At 48.0% G+C, this 15,023-nt stretch overlaps 1 protein-coding gene across 1 annotated transcript in view; it reads right to left on the reverse strand.

Moving 5' to 3' along the window:
• Positions 1-15,023, reverse strand: part of PEX14 (peroxisomal biogenesis factor 14) — a 137,227-nt gene that overhangs the window by 108,071 nt on the left and 14,133 nt on the right. Inside the window, 1 exon segment of the mRNA XM_087702442.1 lies at positions 13,959-14,003. Coding sequence (XP_087558568.1) covers positions 13,959-14,003 — 45 coding nt within the window.

A 15,023-nucleotide genomic window follows, 5' to 3' on the forward strand; every position in this document is an offset into this window, starting at 1 on the left:
AACGGTTACAGGAACTGGGTATGTCTAGTTTGATGAAGAGAAGGACTAGGGGAGACATGATAGCAGCATTCCAATATCTCAGGGGTTGCCCCAAAGAAGAGGGGGTCAAGCTATTCTCCAAAGCACCGGAGAGTAGGACAAGAAGCAATGGGTGGAAACTAATCAAGGAGAGAAGCACCTTAGAACCGAGGAGAAATTTCCTGACAGTTAGAACAATTCCCTTCCAACTCTGCTATTGTATTGTATTGATATTGCAAAAGCAGGTGATGCACGAATCGAAGAGAAACTACTAGGAAAAAATAATAATGAAATACTGCAATCTGCAAATTGAAGATGAGCGATTGTGGGGAAGAAACCACTGGTTGTACCAATAATAATAGGAGCCCTCGGAGCAATACCCAAAGCCTCAGATAAAAGGTAAAGGTTCCCCTCACACATATGTGCTAGTTGTCCCTGACTCTAGGGGGCGGTGCTCATCTCTGTTTCAAAGCCAAAGAGCCAGCGCTGCCCGAAGACGTCTCCGTGGTCATGTGGCCGGCATGACTTAACTCCCAAAGGCGCACGGAACGCTGTTCCCTTCCCACCAAAGGTGGTTCCTATTTTTTCTACTTGCAATTTTTACATGCTTTCAAACTGCTAGGTTGGCAGAATCTGGGACAAGTCACAGGAGCTCACTCCGTTACACAGCGCTAGGGATTCGAACCGCTGAACTGCCGACCTTCCTGATCGACAAGCTCAGCATCTTAGCCGCTGAGCCACCGTGTCCCTCTACCCAAAGCCTGGATATATGGAAATTTTGAACTTGTTAGACCTGAATATTCTGATTTTGCACAAAAAAAACCTATGGAACTGCCTATATACTTAGACATTACCTTAGTAGCTTTTAGATTCTCGGTTAAGACTGCTAGGTTTTTACAGTCCCAGACTGCGAATCGGATTGAAGATTAAGCCTTAAATAATAATTATTATCTTTCCGTTTAATAGTTTAGAGCAGCCAGCAACATTAAAACCTTCCCTTTTAAGGGTTGTCCCTACAACAGAAGGAGAAGCATTTTTCTGGACTGCAGTGGATCCGTGAAATCAAACCGGATCTTCCATTCACTGTCTGTTCGGCCGATAGATTTAGTCGCCCAGGAATGTTAGCAATTTTCATGCTCCTAACAAAAGGAGAGAAGCTAGATGAAGGGAAAATATATATAGAGAGAGAGAAGAAAAAGCCAAAATAAATTAAAAAAGGAAAAATGGATACCGAACAAGATTCTTTCTGAGTCACAAGAAAAGGCCACCAACCTTCTATAAACTACGAATGTCCGAAAACTACCCCAACACTTTAAAAAGAGAAAATGGATTCGTCGACAGTTATACAAAACGTTTCCCAAAAAAGTGTCTGTTTTTAATAACCAGATCGCAAATACTTAAGCGGTAATGTCTAAAAGACAAGCGTGTGTGTGTTGTGTGTGTGTGTGTGTGTATTTTCAGCTGCGCAAATAAAGAAGCGTATTAAAACTCCGTTTTAAAACGGAGTTCCCAATTACCTTCCTTCCCACGTCCAGCGGTGGAGTAGGAGGGAGGGAGGCTTTTGAGAAATCCAGCTTTCGTTTCCAAAGGGCTCCTTGAGTCATTTACGAAGCATCTCACAACTCTGGCAAGGTTTAAAACCCACAGCGTAGAATTCAACTGTGCACGAGAGAGAGAGAGACTCTTTCGGTTTTAAGCAGGAGCGTTTTCCCCAGAAATGCCCAGGTTCCCAGGACTGACGTCCCAGGGTGACAGCTTCAACAACGGAAGAAGAAGCTGAAAAGAGAGAGGTGGTCTCGTTGGATCAGAAAAAGGCGTCTAGAAAAACCTCCTCTGCCTTGGTCGTTCCAATGACAGGGGAAATAAAGACCGTGTCAAGATTTAAACTATAACAATGGAAGGGCTATAAAAGGTCTTGACCATAATGTTTCTTTCACTATCCCCTTTCATAAAAACGCGCTCTTTACGATCTGTATACTTTTGCAGTAATACACGGATTCGATTATTATTGTTATTATTTTTGGAAAGCAAGTGTCCGGTGGAGGAAATCTCGCAGAGAGCGAAAGCATCTTCTCACGCTAGGAAAACCCACGTGCTTCGTGGGTTTCCCCAGCAAACCATCTCTTGTAAGATGCTTTTCCTTCCCAATCTCTCTCTCTCTCTCCTTTCTCTCTCTCTCTCATCTCACTCTCTCCTTTTCTCTCTCATCTCTCTCTCTCTCCTTTCTCTCTCATCTCTCTCTTTCTCTCTCATCTTCTCTCTCTCCTTTCTCTCTCTCTCTCATCTTTCTCTCTCATCTTCTCTCTCCTTTCTCTCTCTCATCTTTCTCTCTCTCCTTTCTCTCTCTCTCTCTCATCTCTCTCTCCTTTCTCTCTCATCTTTCTCTCTCATCTCTCATCTCTCTCCTTTCTCTCTCTCATCTCTCTCTCCTTTCCTCTCTCATCTTTCTCTCTCATCTCTCTCCTTTCTCTCTCATCTTTCTCTCTCTCTCATCTCTCTCTCTTTTCTCTCTATCCCTCTCTCCTTTCTCTCTCTCATCTCTCTCTCTCTCTCTCATCTTTCTCTCTCTCCTTTCTCTCTCTCTCTCTCTCATCTCTCTCTCTCTCCTTTCTCTCTCTCATCTTTCTCTCTCTCATCTCTCTCTCTCCTTTCTCTCTCTCATCTCTCTCTCTCCCTTTCTCTCTCTCTCCTTTCTCTTCTCATCTTTCTCTCTCATCTCTCTCCTTTCTCTCCCTCATCTCTCTCTCATCTCTCTCCTTTCTCTCTCATCTTTCTCTCTCATCTCTCTCCTTTCTCTCTCATCTTTCTCTCTCTCTCTCATCTCTCTCTCTTTTCTCTCTATCCCTCTCTCCTTTCTCTCTCTCATCTCTCTCTCCTTTCTCTCTCTCATCTTTCTCTCCCTCCTTTCTCTCTCTCTCTCATCTCTCTCCTTTCTCTCTCTCATCTTTCTCTCTCTCCTTTCTCTCTCTCTCATCTCTCTCTCTCCTTTCTCTCTCTCATCTCTCTCTCTCCTTTCTCTCTCTCTCTCATCTCTCTCTCTCATCTCTCTCTCTCATCTCTCTCTCCCCTCCGCAGTGATATATACACAAGTCTGCACAAATAGACACACACAGAGAGATGCACATACTTAAGGTAAATGTAAAGCTTCCCCTCACACCTATGTGCTAGTCGTTCCCGAATCTAGGGGGCGGTGCTCATCTCCGTTTCAAAGCTGAAGAGCCAGCGCTGTCCGAAGATGTCTCTGTGGTCATGTGGCCGGCATAACTAAATGCTGAAGGTGCACAGAACGCTGTTCCCTTCCCACCAAAGGTGGCTCCTATTTTCCTACTTCCATTTTTTACGTGCTTTCGAACTGCTAGGTTGGCAGAAGCTGGGACAAGTCACGGGAGCTCACTCCGTTACGCGGCGCTAGGGATTTGAACCGCCAAACTGCCGACATTTCTGATCGACAAGCTTAAAACCTGGAGTAACTATGCTCTAGCAAGTTATCCTGGAGAAAACTCCAGTGGACGCCTCAGGTTCTTCTTAGCGTTACTCCTCCCACGGCTCTTTTCGTGACATTTTATTCTACCCAAAAGTTCCTGTTGAATTTGGTCAAGGAAGCAAAGTTGGTGAGAAACCCCAACGGAGAAACCCATTACGTAACACGAAGAGCACACTGCTACAAATCTCCACAGATGAGGTGACGCAACCTTTGCAAACGACACAGCATTTGGCCAGGGTTGCTGTGTGTAGGCCGACAGGGTGTCCCTTTCTAGGACAATGCTTGGCATTTCTTCAACACAATGGTTGCCATTACGTCGGAAATCACACGCCGTACAAAACGCAGCAAAGGGCACAGCGTAATTTCTACAGCGCCTGGGACTGTTCATTTCTGGTTAGACCTGCCTCCTCACCCACTCCGTGCAAGTCCTCCCTGGCTCCTGTCAAAAGAAAAATTCCAACGTCCCCATTTTTGCCACTTGAAAAGGTGGCAGCGCTATTTAAAGCTGAATAAATTGCTGTCAATCTCTAAAATCTTTATTGAAGATATCCGAAGCCGAGCGTTGGCCCTACACATTTCCTTTCTCTGAGCAAATGTTTTCCACTTTGGTTTTATTGGGGCCTGGCATTATATAGGCTCCAGGTCTAACTGCCACTAAATTTTAACTAATTTCACTAATCTGAACTTAAAAGTAAAGGTTCCCCCTTGCATCGTATGTGATAGTCGTTCCCAACTCTAGGGGGCGGTGCTCATCTCCGTTTCAAAGCCGAAGAGCCAGCGCTGTCTGAAGACTTCTCCGTGGTCATGTGGCCGGCATGACTCAATGCTGAAGATGCACGGAACGCTGTTCCCTTCCCTCCAAAGGTGGTTCCTATTTTTCTACTTGCATTTTTTACGTGCTTTCGAACTGCTAGGTTGACAGAAGCTGAGACAAGTCACGGGAGCTCCCTCCGTTAAACGGCGCTAGGGATTCGAACCCCAAACTGCCGACCTTCTCAAACAAGCTCAAAACCTGGAGTAACTATGCTCCAGCAAGTTATCCTGGAGTTATCCAACTGGATTACAACTAGGTAATACAATACAATATAATTATAATATCTAACTCTAGGGGGCAGTGCTCATCTCCGTTTCAAAGCCGAAGAGCCAGCGCTGTCCAAAGACGTCTCCGTGGTCATGTGGCCGGCATGACTCAACTCTCAAAGGTGCACGGAACGCTGTTTCCTTCCCACCAAAGGCGGTTCCTATTTTTCTACTTGCATTTTTTTAAGTGCTTTCGAACTGCTAGGTTGGCAGAAGCTGGGACAAGTCACGGGAGCTCACTCCATTATGCAGCGCTAGGGATTCGAACCGCTGAACGGCCAACTTTCTGATCAACAAGCGTCTGATAGCCGCTGAGCCCCCTTCTGAACTTGGCATTTGGTAGCTAGCCATGATTAATGCTGCCCCTCGGATGTCTGAAAACTGTAATGCCGTATTACAGGTAGCGCTCCACTTAGTGACCATTCAAATTTACAACCCCAACAAGAAAAGTGACTTACAACCATTTTCCACACTGCATTGCATGGGTCATGTGATCAAAGGTCAGATGCTTGGCCACTGGCATATCCTTATGACAGTTGCAATACCCCGGGGTCACAAAATCTCCTTTTGTGCCCTTCTGACAAGCAAAATCAACAGGGAAGCCAGATTGACTTAACAAACCAAGTTACTAACTTATCAGCAACTTAGCAAGTCCTCTGCTCACAAGAGAATCCCTTATGCCACCAGGCTTGAAATTTTGGGCTTGTGTAATCTGGGACTCTCCGACTTAAGCGTGGTACACAAAATTGTCTGCTTACAACGTCCTACCTGTCAACGACCACTTCGGCTTCAACCGCAATAACACACGGGCGAACAATCGATGCAAACTCAAGGTAAACAACTCCAAACTCGATTGCAGAATATGCGACTTCAGCCACAGAGGGGTCGACGCCTGGAATGCTCTACCCGACTCCGTTGTTACGTCCTCAAACCCCCCCACAGCTTCAACCTCAAACTGTCTACCGTGGACCTCACCCCCATTTCTAAGAGGTCCGTAAAGCGGGCGTGCATAAGCGCACCGGCGTGCCTACCGTCCCCGTCCTGCTGCCCCCATTTATTTCTATTCATTTCATACTTATACCTGCTATCTCGTACGAGTGGGACAAACTAAAGAAATACATAAAATAAAGTATAAACTGCCGTGGTTCATTTGTGGCAAGGTCGGTTGTAAAACGTGTCTCACGCTGAGCGACGGAAATTCGGGCTCGACTGTGGTCCTGAGTCGGGGCCTAGCTGTATTAAGCAGAGGAGAGGAGGATTGAATCGCAAGAGAAAAGAAAGAATAGAAATGCGCGGGACCGTTAGGCCTCTCTATCGACCTATCTTTTCAAAGGAGGATTGCAAAATCCAGCTGGCGAAAACCACAGAGAAAGAGTGAAAAACACACGGGGAATGAAGATCCAAGGCGCGAATTGTAACAGCAGTGAACGAAAATCAGCAGCCTGTGCAGGAAACGCTACCTTTGGGAAAGATACGGAGCAAATTCAAAGGCTGACTGTGTTTAAAGCGTGGGTAATTGCTGCCCTCTTTTGGATATCTGCACACAGCAAGGGATCTCTGCTAAGGGAGAGAAATCGACTCCAGGCTCACCATGAAGCCACCCCCTCGTCGCTTTGCAAAGCAGAGAAAAGGATCCGAAAAGAAGAGGAGTCACAACTAAGTGAGTAATTCTGTCTAGAAACTTGTCCCTTCCTTCTATAAAAAGGTAAAGGTTCCCCCTCGCACGTATGTGCTAGTCGTTCCCAACTCTAGGGGCGCTGCTCATCTCCGTTTCAAAGCCGAAGAGCCAGCGCTGTCCGGAGATGTCTCCGTGGTCAGGTGGCCGGCATGACGCAACGCCCGAAGGGAAATTGTCTGACCGTGAGAACGATCAACCCGTGGAACTAAAGTTGCCTTCGGAAGTTATGGGAGCTTCATCGCTCTCTTTCAAGAAGAGACTGGACTGCCATCTGTCAGAAATTGCATAGGGCCGTGATGGCAAACATATACCACGCATGCCACAGGTGTAGTCATCTCTGCAGGCACGCAAGGCATTGCCCTAGGTCAGCTCCACCCGCATGTGCGCGCATTGGCCAGCTGGTTTTCGGCTGGCCCCACCCACGGCGTCCCTCTCCTTCCAGGAGTCTCCACATGGCCCGTTTTCCATGCCAGGTAAGTACAGAGCTCGCACAGAGGCTCTGGGGAGGGCAAAAAACAGGCCTCCCGGAAATCCAGGAACAGTCTGTTTCTGACCTCCGGAGGACATGGGGAGGCCGTTTTCACCCTCCCGGAGGCTCCATAAAAGTCTCCGGAGCCTGGGGAGGGCAAAAAACAGGCCTACGGGCAATCTGGAACTGGGCCGTTTCCGGGCGGGAAGGTCGGCACGCATTTGCAGTGGGTCAGGGCAGCGGGGGGGGGGGTGCGCATGCGCGAGGGGGACATTGCATTCTGGGTGTGGGCATGTTTTTGGCACCCGAGGGGAAAAAAAGGCTAGCTATCACTGGTTTAGGGTCTCCTGCTTGAGCAGGGGGTTGGATTAGATGACCTACAAGGTCCCTTTCCAACTCTTGTTATTCTGTATGTCTTCCCCCCCCCCCCCAAACGCAGCGCAGACCCGCTGACTGCCTCAGGTGCCCGCCCTACCTGCATAGAGCGGAAGGCAAGGGGAAGCACACTGCGCTCAATTAAACCGTCTCCTTCAGATCCGCGAAGAGTTTCAGGGAAACCCTCCCCATCGATCTGAAGACGGGCGACTTAAGCGAAGATGACAGTTCCCCTTTAAAGATGTCCTCTTCAGAAGAAGATCGGCATCTGTGGACAGTGGGAAGACAGCATTTGTCCAGATCAACACATTAAGGCGAATCGATAGATTAAAAGAGTGCATTTTGCTCAAACCTTGTAGCAAAGGAAAAGAAAGAAAGCCACTCAATAAAGAGAGTCAGCAGGAAAGAAGGAAAAACCGAGAAGGGGGAGGAAAAAAAAAAGCGATTCGACCCAAAATCCCACCAAGAGGTCAAGCATAGCAGAAAAGGCTTTGACAAATTAATGCATTCTTCCAATAAAAGTTTAATATATGGAAAAAAAACTGCCAGCAGCTAGAAAGGTAATAAAATACAGTGGGCGAGACATGTCTGTGTAACTTGTAGAAAAGGGGTTTCAGACAAACTTTTTTTAAATGCGCGCTTCTGGATCTCTCGGTAAGTTTCTGGCCTACAGTTATATTTCGCCAAACTCTAGAAAGATCAGCCTTCAAGACACGGAAGAGGGGAAAAGGACAATTTTGGTATTTGGCCCGTTGTTTTCTCTCTAGGATTTACCCCAGGATAATAGGGACGTGGTGGATCAGCGGCTACCTGAGCTCGGCAGTTCAGCGGTTCGAATCCCTAGTGCCACGTAACGGAGGGAGCTCCCGTGACTTGTCCCAGCTTCTGCCAACCTAGCAGATCGAAAGCACGTTAAAAATGCAAGTAGAACAATAGGGACCACCTTTGGTGGGAAGGGAACAGCGTTCCGTGCGCCTTCGGGAGTTGAGTCCTGCCGGCCACGTGACCACAGAGACGTCTTCGAACAGCGCTGGCTCTTCGGCTTTGAAACGGAGATGAGCAGAAGGGAATAGCTAAAGAAGAGGGGTCGACTTGGGAGTAAGGCCACAGGTGAATGATGAACAGATCCTTCCAGAGGAAATAAAAAGAGGAGCGAAAGGGGAGTGGAGTTTGCAGGAGACAAATTAGTTTGCTTAATTGGTTCATGACTCTCCGAGACTCCTGGCCAAGTTTTGCAGATATCGACCTGGCAGCTCTCCAAGCCAGATAAGGTCTGTGACTGTAAATCCTCCCTCGAAAGACTTTGCTGGATGTGAATGAGCAGAATTCACAGTCAATTAATAAAAGGGGGTTTTGTCGGGACAAGGAGTTTGCTTCAGGCTCTTGGGAAGCCTCGGTCAAAACACCTGGCTGGGTGGTGGATACATCTGAAATAATTTGTGGTAGAGGACGTGTCAAAGTCCTTTCCAACCACCAATTTTCCCTGCACAGTTACCCTCTACAGTCCTTCGGTTCTCCAAAATAAGAATATTTGCATTTCAGAATTACAGAATTAACCCTGTTACACCGGTGGCCGAAATGTCAGGTTGGACGGACAGAATTTAGGTGGGTTTTATTTTCACCGCAACAAACCCCCCAGCCGAGGAAGCCAGGGATCCCATTTCTTCCCAGATTTTTTTTTTTATACCGCCGGATGGACTTGTGTCCCAACTCTTGGCAACAGGAAAACAAGAGAAAGGAGGCCGGTGCCCCTCGTACGAGCGCCACGGCAGGGCGAAAGCAGAGCCGCCGAGAAGGGGATGTGGTCAAGGGAGGGGAGGGGAGGGGTGTGTGCAAAAGTGTCACCGAGCATCTGGACTCAAGGAGAAGCTGCCCCCTTGCCAACAATGACAAACGCCACCGCGAACGGCATTGGAGCGAGATGCTGACACCCTGCGAAGACAAGGTTACTCTTCCCATTGCGCAGGGACAGGGCGGGCTTTAATGGGCCAAAACCGACAGCGGGGAAATGAGAGGACCCAAATTAAAAATAATAATAATAATAATAATATTAGTACGAATATAGACTGCGGCTCCCCGCCTGCCTCGATCCATTTGCCACTGCCTCCTTTTTTTAGCGCAGATTATTTAGGCTGAAGGAGGTTATTTCAAGGGGATTGCAAGTGCCTTGCGATATAAACTGGAGCGACGGTTATGGGGAGGGGAGAGGGGGGGTAATTTAATAAACGGTTGCACGAAGGTTTCTAGTCCTCATGGTCACTGTACAGACTTTTATCACTGCAATGTTTGCAAAGGATCAGGAACTTGGGGGTGGGGGGGTAAATTGATGCTTTCTGCTACCAGAGAGAGAAATTGTGCTTTTCTTTAAATTCTCCCTTTAAAAAAAATTCTTACGCAGTTCCTTTGAAGGGTCTCGCCGCTCCTGAATGTTTCACCCTCGAAACAAAGGTGGAAAGAGGAGGAGGAGGAGGGAGGAGGAGGAGGAGGAGGAGGAGGAGGAGGAGGAGGAGGAGGAGGAGGAGGAGGAGGAGAAGATGGAAGCTACTAAGAACTGCCCCACCCTTTGGCTAAGGGTGTGATTTGAAGCTAGTATTTTGACTGAGGCTTCTTGAAAGCCCGAAGCCAACTCCTGGTCCCGACAAAAAACCCTTTTATTAATTGACTGTGAATTCTGTTCCTTTCCATCCAGCAAAGTCTTTCGAGGGAGGATTTACAGTCACAGACCTTATCTGGCTTGGAGGGATGCCAGGCTGATATCTGCAAAACTTGGCCAGGAGTCTTGGAGAGTCATGAAGCAATGAAGCAAACTAAGGGTCTCCTGCAAACTCCACTCGCCTTTCGCTCCTCTTTTATTCCCTCTGAGAAGGGCTGTTCATTGCTCACCTGTGGCTTTACTTCCAAGTCGACCCCTGTTCTTTAGCTGTTCCCTTCGTCTGGAAGCTCTGTGCATGTGCCCACTGGGAACAGGCTCCTACTGTTCTTCTGCCTCACTGATGTCTGACTCCGAAGGCAGCTGATAAGTGTCAGACAGCCCTGCCCGCCCCTCTGCCTCCGACACAGAGCCCTCCTCAGAGCCTTCCCCAGACTCCAGGACTGGCCCATCTTCCTCCCCAACCTCCTCACTCTCCGAATCAGCTGCCAGCTCTTCTGGCCACTGGCGGGCCAAAATAATTTAGCAAGAAGTTGTGCTGGAAAAAAAGCTTTTCCTCTAAGGTAGCTTTTCTCCAATTCCTTCCAGGCTAGGCTGCAGAAAGCAAACCCAAATTAAGTTTTGAGTGTTATTGCTTGAAGCACCAGCTTGGCTGAGTGAGCAGGCAGCGGCTCCTGAACATGGAGCAGCTGTGATGGATGTCCAGTCGTCCAGCTGCCAGGGAGGATCTCTGGACCACACTTTGGGGATTAATGGAGAACGGTGTCTCGGAAAGTACACAATTATTTGTCCTTATTTTCCTCTAAGGGACGCAGCGGCTCAGTGGGTAAGACGCTGAGCTTGCCGATCAGAAAAGTCGGCAGTTTGGCGGTTTGAATCCCAAGCACTGCATAATGGAGTGAGCTCCCGTTACTTGTCCAGCTTCTGCCAACCTAACAATTTGAAAGCACGTAAAAATGCAAGTAGAAAAATAGGAACCACTTAACTACTTAACTACCGTTGCAAGAAAGGTCGCAAAATGGGACAAAAGACACTTAACCTCAAAGTTGACTCGTCCTTCCGTCCTTACGAGGTGGGTCAAATGAGGACCCAGATTGTTGGGGGCAAGAGGCTGACTCTGTAAACAGCTTAGAGAGGGCTGTGAAAGCAACTGTGAAGCGGTATCTAAGTCTTATGTACTATTTATTCCTTCCTTCCTTCCCTTCCCAGTGGTTAGAATGCAGTATTGCAGTCTGACTCTGCCCACTGCCAGGAGTTCGATCCTGACCGACTGGCTGCAGGTTGATTCAGCCTTCCGTCCTTCCGAGGTGGGTCAAATGAGGACCCGGATTGTTGGGGGCAAGAGGCTGACTCCGTAAACAGCTTAGAGAGGGGTGGAAAGCACTGTGAAGTTGTATATAAGCCTAAGTGCTAGTGCTATTAACAAACGTTTCGCCCGGCGACAAAGACGTTGGCCTCAATTGTAGTCACAAGTCAAGGACTACGTGTGGATTATGAAAATTGGAATGGAGACACTTTGGGGATTTATTCAGAAGTCTGGGATCACCCCTCCCCACCCACCCCAAAAAAGCTCCCTAACTGGGCCTGCAGAGTCATGAAATCTAAACTAAACTCCAAGATTAGCCTCCAGCCTACAGGGACCGCGGTGGGCAGCCGAGAACGCAGGCATCAGGCAAGCGAGTCAAGCTACAAACTGGGAAGTAAACGATCCAATTAGTTTCAAGGTCTCTGCAGAGCCCAGTGCTGATAAGATTGGATTAAGGCAACACCTAAGCAGAAAAAAAGGAAGAAGTGATGGGAGACTAAGCAAAAAGAAAAAAGAAAGATTAATTAAAAGAGAAGTGAGGAAGGAGGTCTCACCCCGCAGAATGATACATGGCTTCCCCCCAAAAAAGGCTCAAACTGGGCCCCAGTACGCATCGGGGTCTCACCTCCATGAGATCAGGTTTATTTATTTTTTAAAATTTCAGGGCACCGTTTTAGCATTGCGGCGTGCTCCTTCCCACCCCCCCTCCCCGCTTTTCCCCACGAATTATTTTTATTTTATATCTATGTCTATATATAGATATATAGCTGCTATGCGTTTCTCTTTCCTCTGAGCAATTACACGGCAGTATATAAAGAGCAGGGGAGATGATGTTAATTAAACAGAAGATAATTTCTGTCAGCCCACAGAGTGGGGGGCCAAGGGATGCAGGGGGGGTGGAGGAGGAGGAGGAGGAGGAGGAGGAGAGGGGTGGGGAAGAGCACGCTGGGCTTTGCCTCCTTGGAAGATTTTCTCTGTTCAAAGCACAGGTATTGGTGTCAGCAAGAAAAGGGGCTCATTTATTTCAATAATCATTGTAATAAGCTTGACCAAAAAAATAGAAGATGATCACTGCTGGCAGATGTAGAACAAAGAAGGTACAATGGGAAATCTGATTGAATTTGCAGCAAATTTTCCTAGTCCAGCGGGCACCAAGTGGTGGTCCGTGAGAACATTTTGAGAGTCCAAATTATTTGCATTTTTTAAAATATTGCACTAAATCAGGGGGTCCTCAAACTACGGCCCCTGGGACGGATACGTGCAATGAACGCTTGTGTGGCTGCAGAGAGTCTCCCCCTTTGGGGTCTTTTTGTGGGGTTTGGAGGGGGGTAGAAATTCCGACTTGGGGTCTGCTTCAGCCTCCTGGTGGGGGGCTTTGGGCGAAGGCTGGAGGGAAGCACAGCTGGTGGCGAAGAGCCAGAGGGCCTCGTTCCAGTGGGGCTGCATCATGGCCTGGAACTGGCTGACCATCTCAGCCCGCTGAGCCTCCAGGCGGCGGTAACCTGGCCTTGCGCTCCCGCAGGTCTTCCCTCTGCTTGGAAAGCCTGTGCTCCTAGTCCTCATTGAGGTGCTTCTGCTGAGCCTCCTTCTCGGTCAGATCCAATTTGAACTGAGCTGTTTTGCCAACTCTTTCTCCTGGTGGTTGCTTAGCTCCAGCAACTGCTTCCTGTTGGGGCCCTAAGGAGCCTGGGAGGGCAGGCGAGGAGTGGCCGGGAGGGGAGGGGTGAGGAGTGACCGTCAAGGCACCCCTCAATGTGAGTCACATTGAGTTAGCCACGCCCACCCAGCCACTCATTCGGGAGATGATATTAGTGGTCCGCGGGATTTAAAATTATGAATTCAGTGGTCCCTGAGGTCCGAAAGGTTGGGGAACCCTGTCCCAGTGCACAAAATGATGCAAAGTTGAAGGTGGGCACACAACAGGCGTGTGATATTTCAGGCCCGCAGATTCTTCCCAGGTTAGGGTGGGAAAGAGGGGTTTGAAACCCTTCACTGGTAAGCCAAGACTGGTTTTCTTAACTGATAAAAAAACAGCCACTTTCTTTTCCTGGCGTATCTGCAAAATGTCAGGATGGGAAATTCTAGCTTAAATGTTCCCACGGGTGATAACAACAACCGCAGGTTTAAAAAAACGAACAATGAAGGTTCTGGAATATAACAGGTCGTCCTCGGCTTAACGGCGACAACCGAGCTCCAGATTTCTGTGACTTTGAACAAGTGAATTTGGCCCCATTTTAAGCCCTTTCTTGCTCCAGTTGTTAAGTGAATCGCCGCGGTTGTTAAGTCTGTCGCACGGCTGTTAAGCGAATCTGGCTTCCCCATTGACGCTGCTGGTCGGAAGGTCGCAAAAAGGGGATTGCGACAGTCGTAAATGTGAGTCAGAATTTTGATCCTGTGACTCTGGGGGAATTCTGCAACGGTCGTTAAGCGTGATGAACGGTCGTAAGTCACTTCTTTCAATGCCGTTGTAACTTTAAATGGTCAGTGGCTAAGACCCTGAGCTTGTCCATCAGAAAGGTCGGCAGTTCGGCGGTTCGAATCCCTAGCGCCGCATAACGGAGGGAGCTCCTGTGATTTGTCCCAGCTTCTGCCAACCTAGCCGTTCGAAAGCACGTAAAAATTGCAAGTAGAAAAATAGGGACCATCTTTGGTGGGAAGGGAACAGCGTTCCGTGGGGGAGACTCTCTGCAGCAACACAAGCCTTCATTGCACGTATCCGATCCCAGGGGCCGTAATTTGAGGACCCCCCCTGATTTAGCGCAATATTAAAAAATGCAAATAATTTTTCTGTGGACCACCAAAATTTTCTCCCGGACTATCAGTTGGTGACCGCTGCTCTGGAAGGGAAATGGGGAAAGCACTTGTCTAAGTAAGGTTTATATCGCACGCATTACTCACCAGGGCCTCGCGCGATGCTCCATTCTCCGTTCCAGACGAGCTGATCTGTGCAAAGAAAACACAAGGTTAGACTGCCATCCAATGGTCATCTCTATGCATACAGCTGCACACCACCCAGGTGGGAGAAAGGCTTATAAATGTCCTGACCGAGGCTTCCCGAGAGCCTGAAGCCAACTCCCGGTCCCGACAAAACCCCTTTTATTCATTGACTGTGAATTCTGCCCATTCACATCCAGCAAAGTCTTTCATGGGAGGATTTACAGCCACAGGCCTTCTCTGGCTTGGAGAGCTGCCAGGCCCGATAGGATGTTGCCTACTTGGGTAATGAAACGCCTGCAAGAAAACAAGCAAGTTCAGAGAGCACCAAGGACCCTTCATTTCAACCCTGAGCTACAAATATTCTATTCATTCTTTCTTTTTCTTTCTTTCTTTCTTTTTCTTTCTTTCTTTTCTTCCTTCCTTCCTTCCATCCATCCATCCATCCATCCATCCATCCATCCATCCATCTATCTATCTATCTATCTATCTATCTATCTATCTATCTATCATTTATCATCTATCTTTCTTCTTTTCTTCCTTCCTTCCTCCCTTCCCTTTGGTCCTAGCACTCATGATGTTACCTACTTAGGGTCATGAAACACCTGCAAGAAAACCACCAAACTCAGAGAGCACCAAGGACCCCACAGTCCTCCTCCTCCTCCTCCTTTCTCGCACTGATAATGTTACCTAGTTGGGTAATGAAACGCCTGCAAGAAAACAAGCAAACTCAGAGAGCACCAAGGACCCTTCATTTCAATCCTGAGCTACAAATATTCTAGTCAGTCTGTCTGTCTGTCTGTCTGTCTGTCTGTCTGTCTGTCTATCTATCTATCTATCTATCTATCTATCTATCTATCTATCTATCTATCATCTATCTTTCTTCTTTTCTTCCTTCCTTCCTTCCTCCCTCCCTTCTCTTTGGTCCTAGCACTGATGATGTTACCTACTTAGGGTCATGAAACACCTGCAAGAAAACCACCAAACTCAGAGAGCACCAAGGACCCCACAGTCCTCCTCCTCCTCCTC

This window comes from Thamnophis sirtalis, unplaced genomic scaffold (assembly GCF_051295495.1).
Source record: "Thamnophis sirtalis isolate CommonGarterSnake01/CBP01778 unplaced genomic scaffold, rThaSir2_p1.2 scaffold_15, whole genome shotgun sequence".
NCBI lineage: Eukaryota > Metazoa > Chordata > Lepidosauria > Squamata > Natricidae > Thamnophis > Thamnophis sirtalis.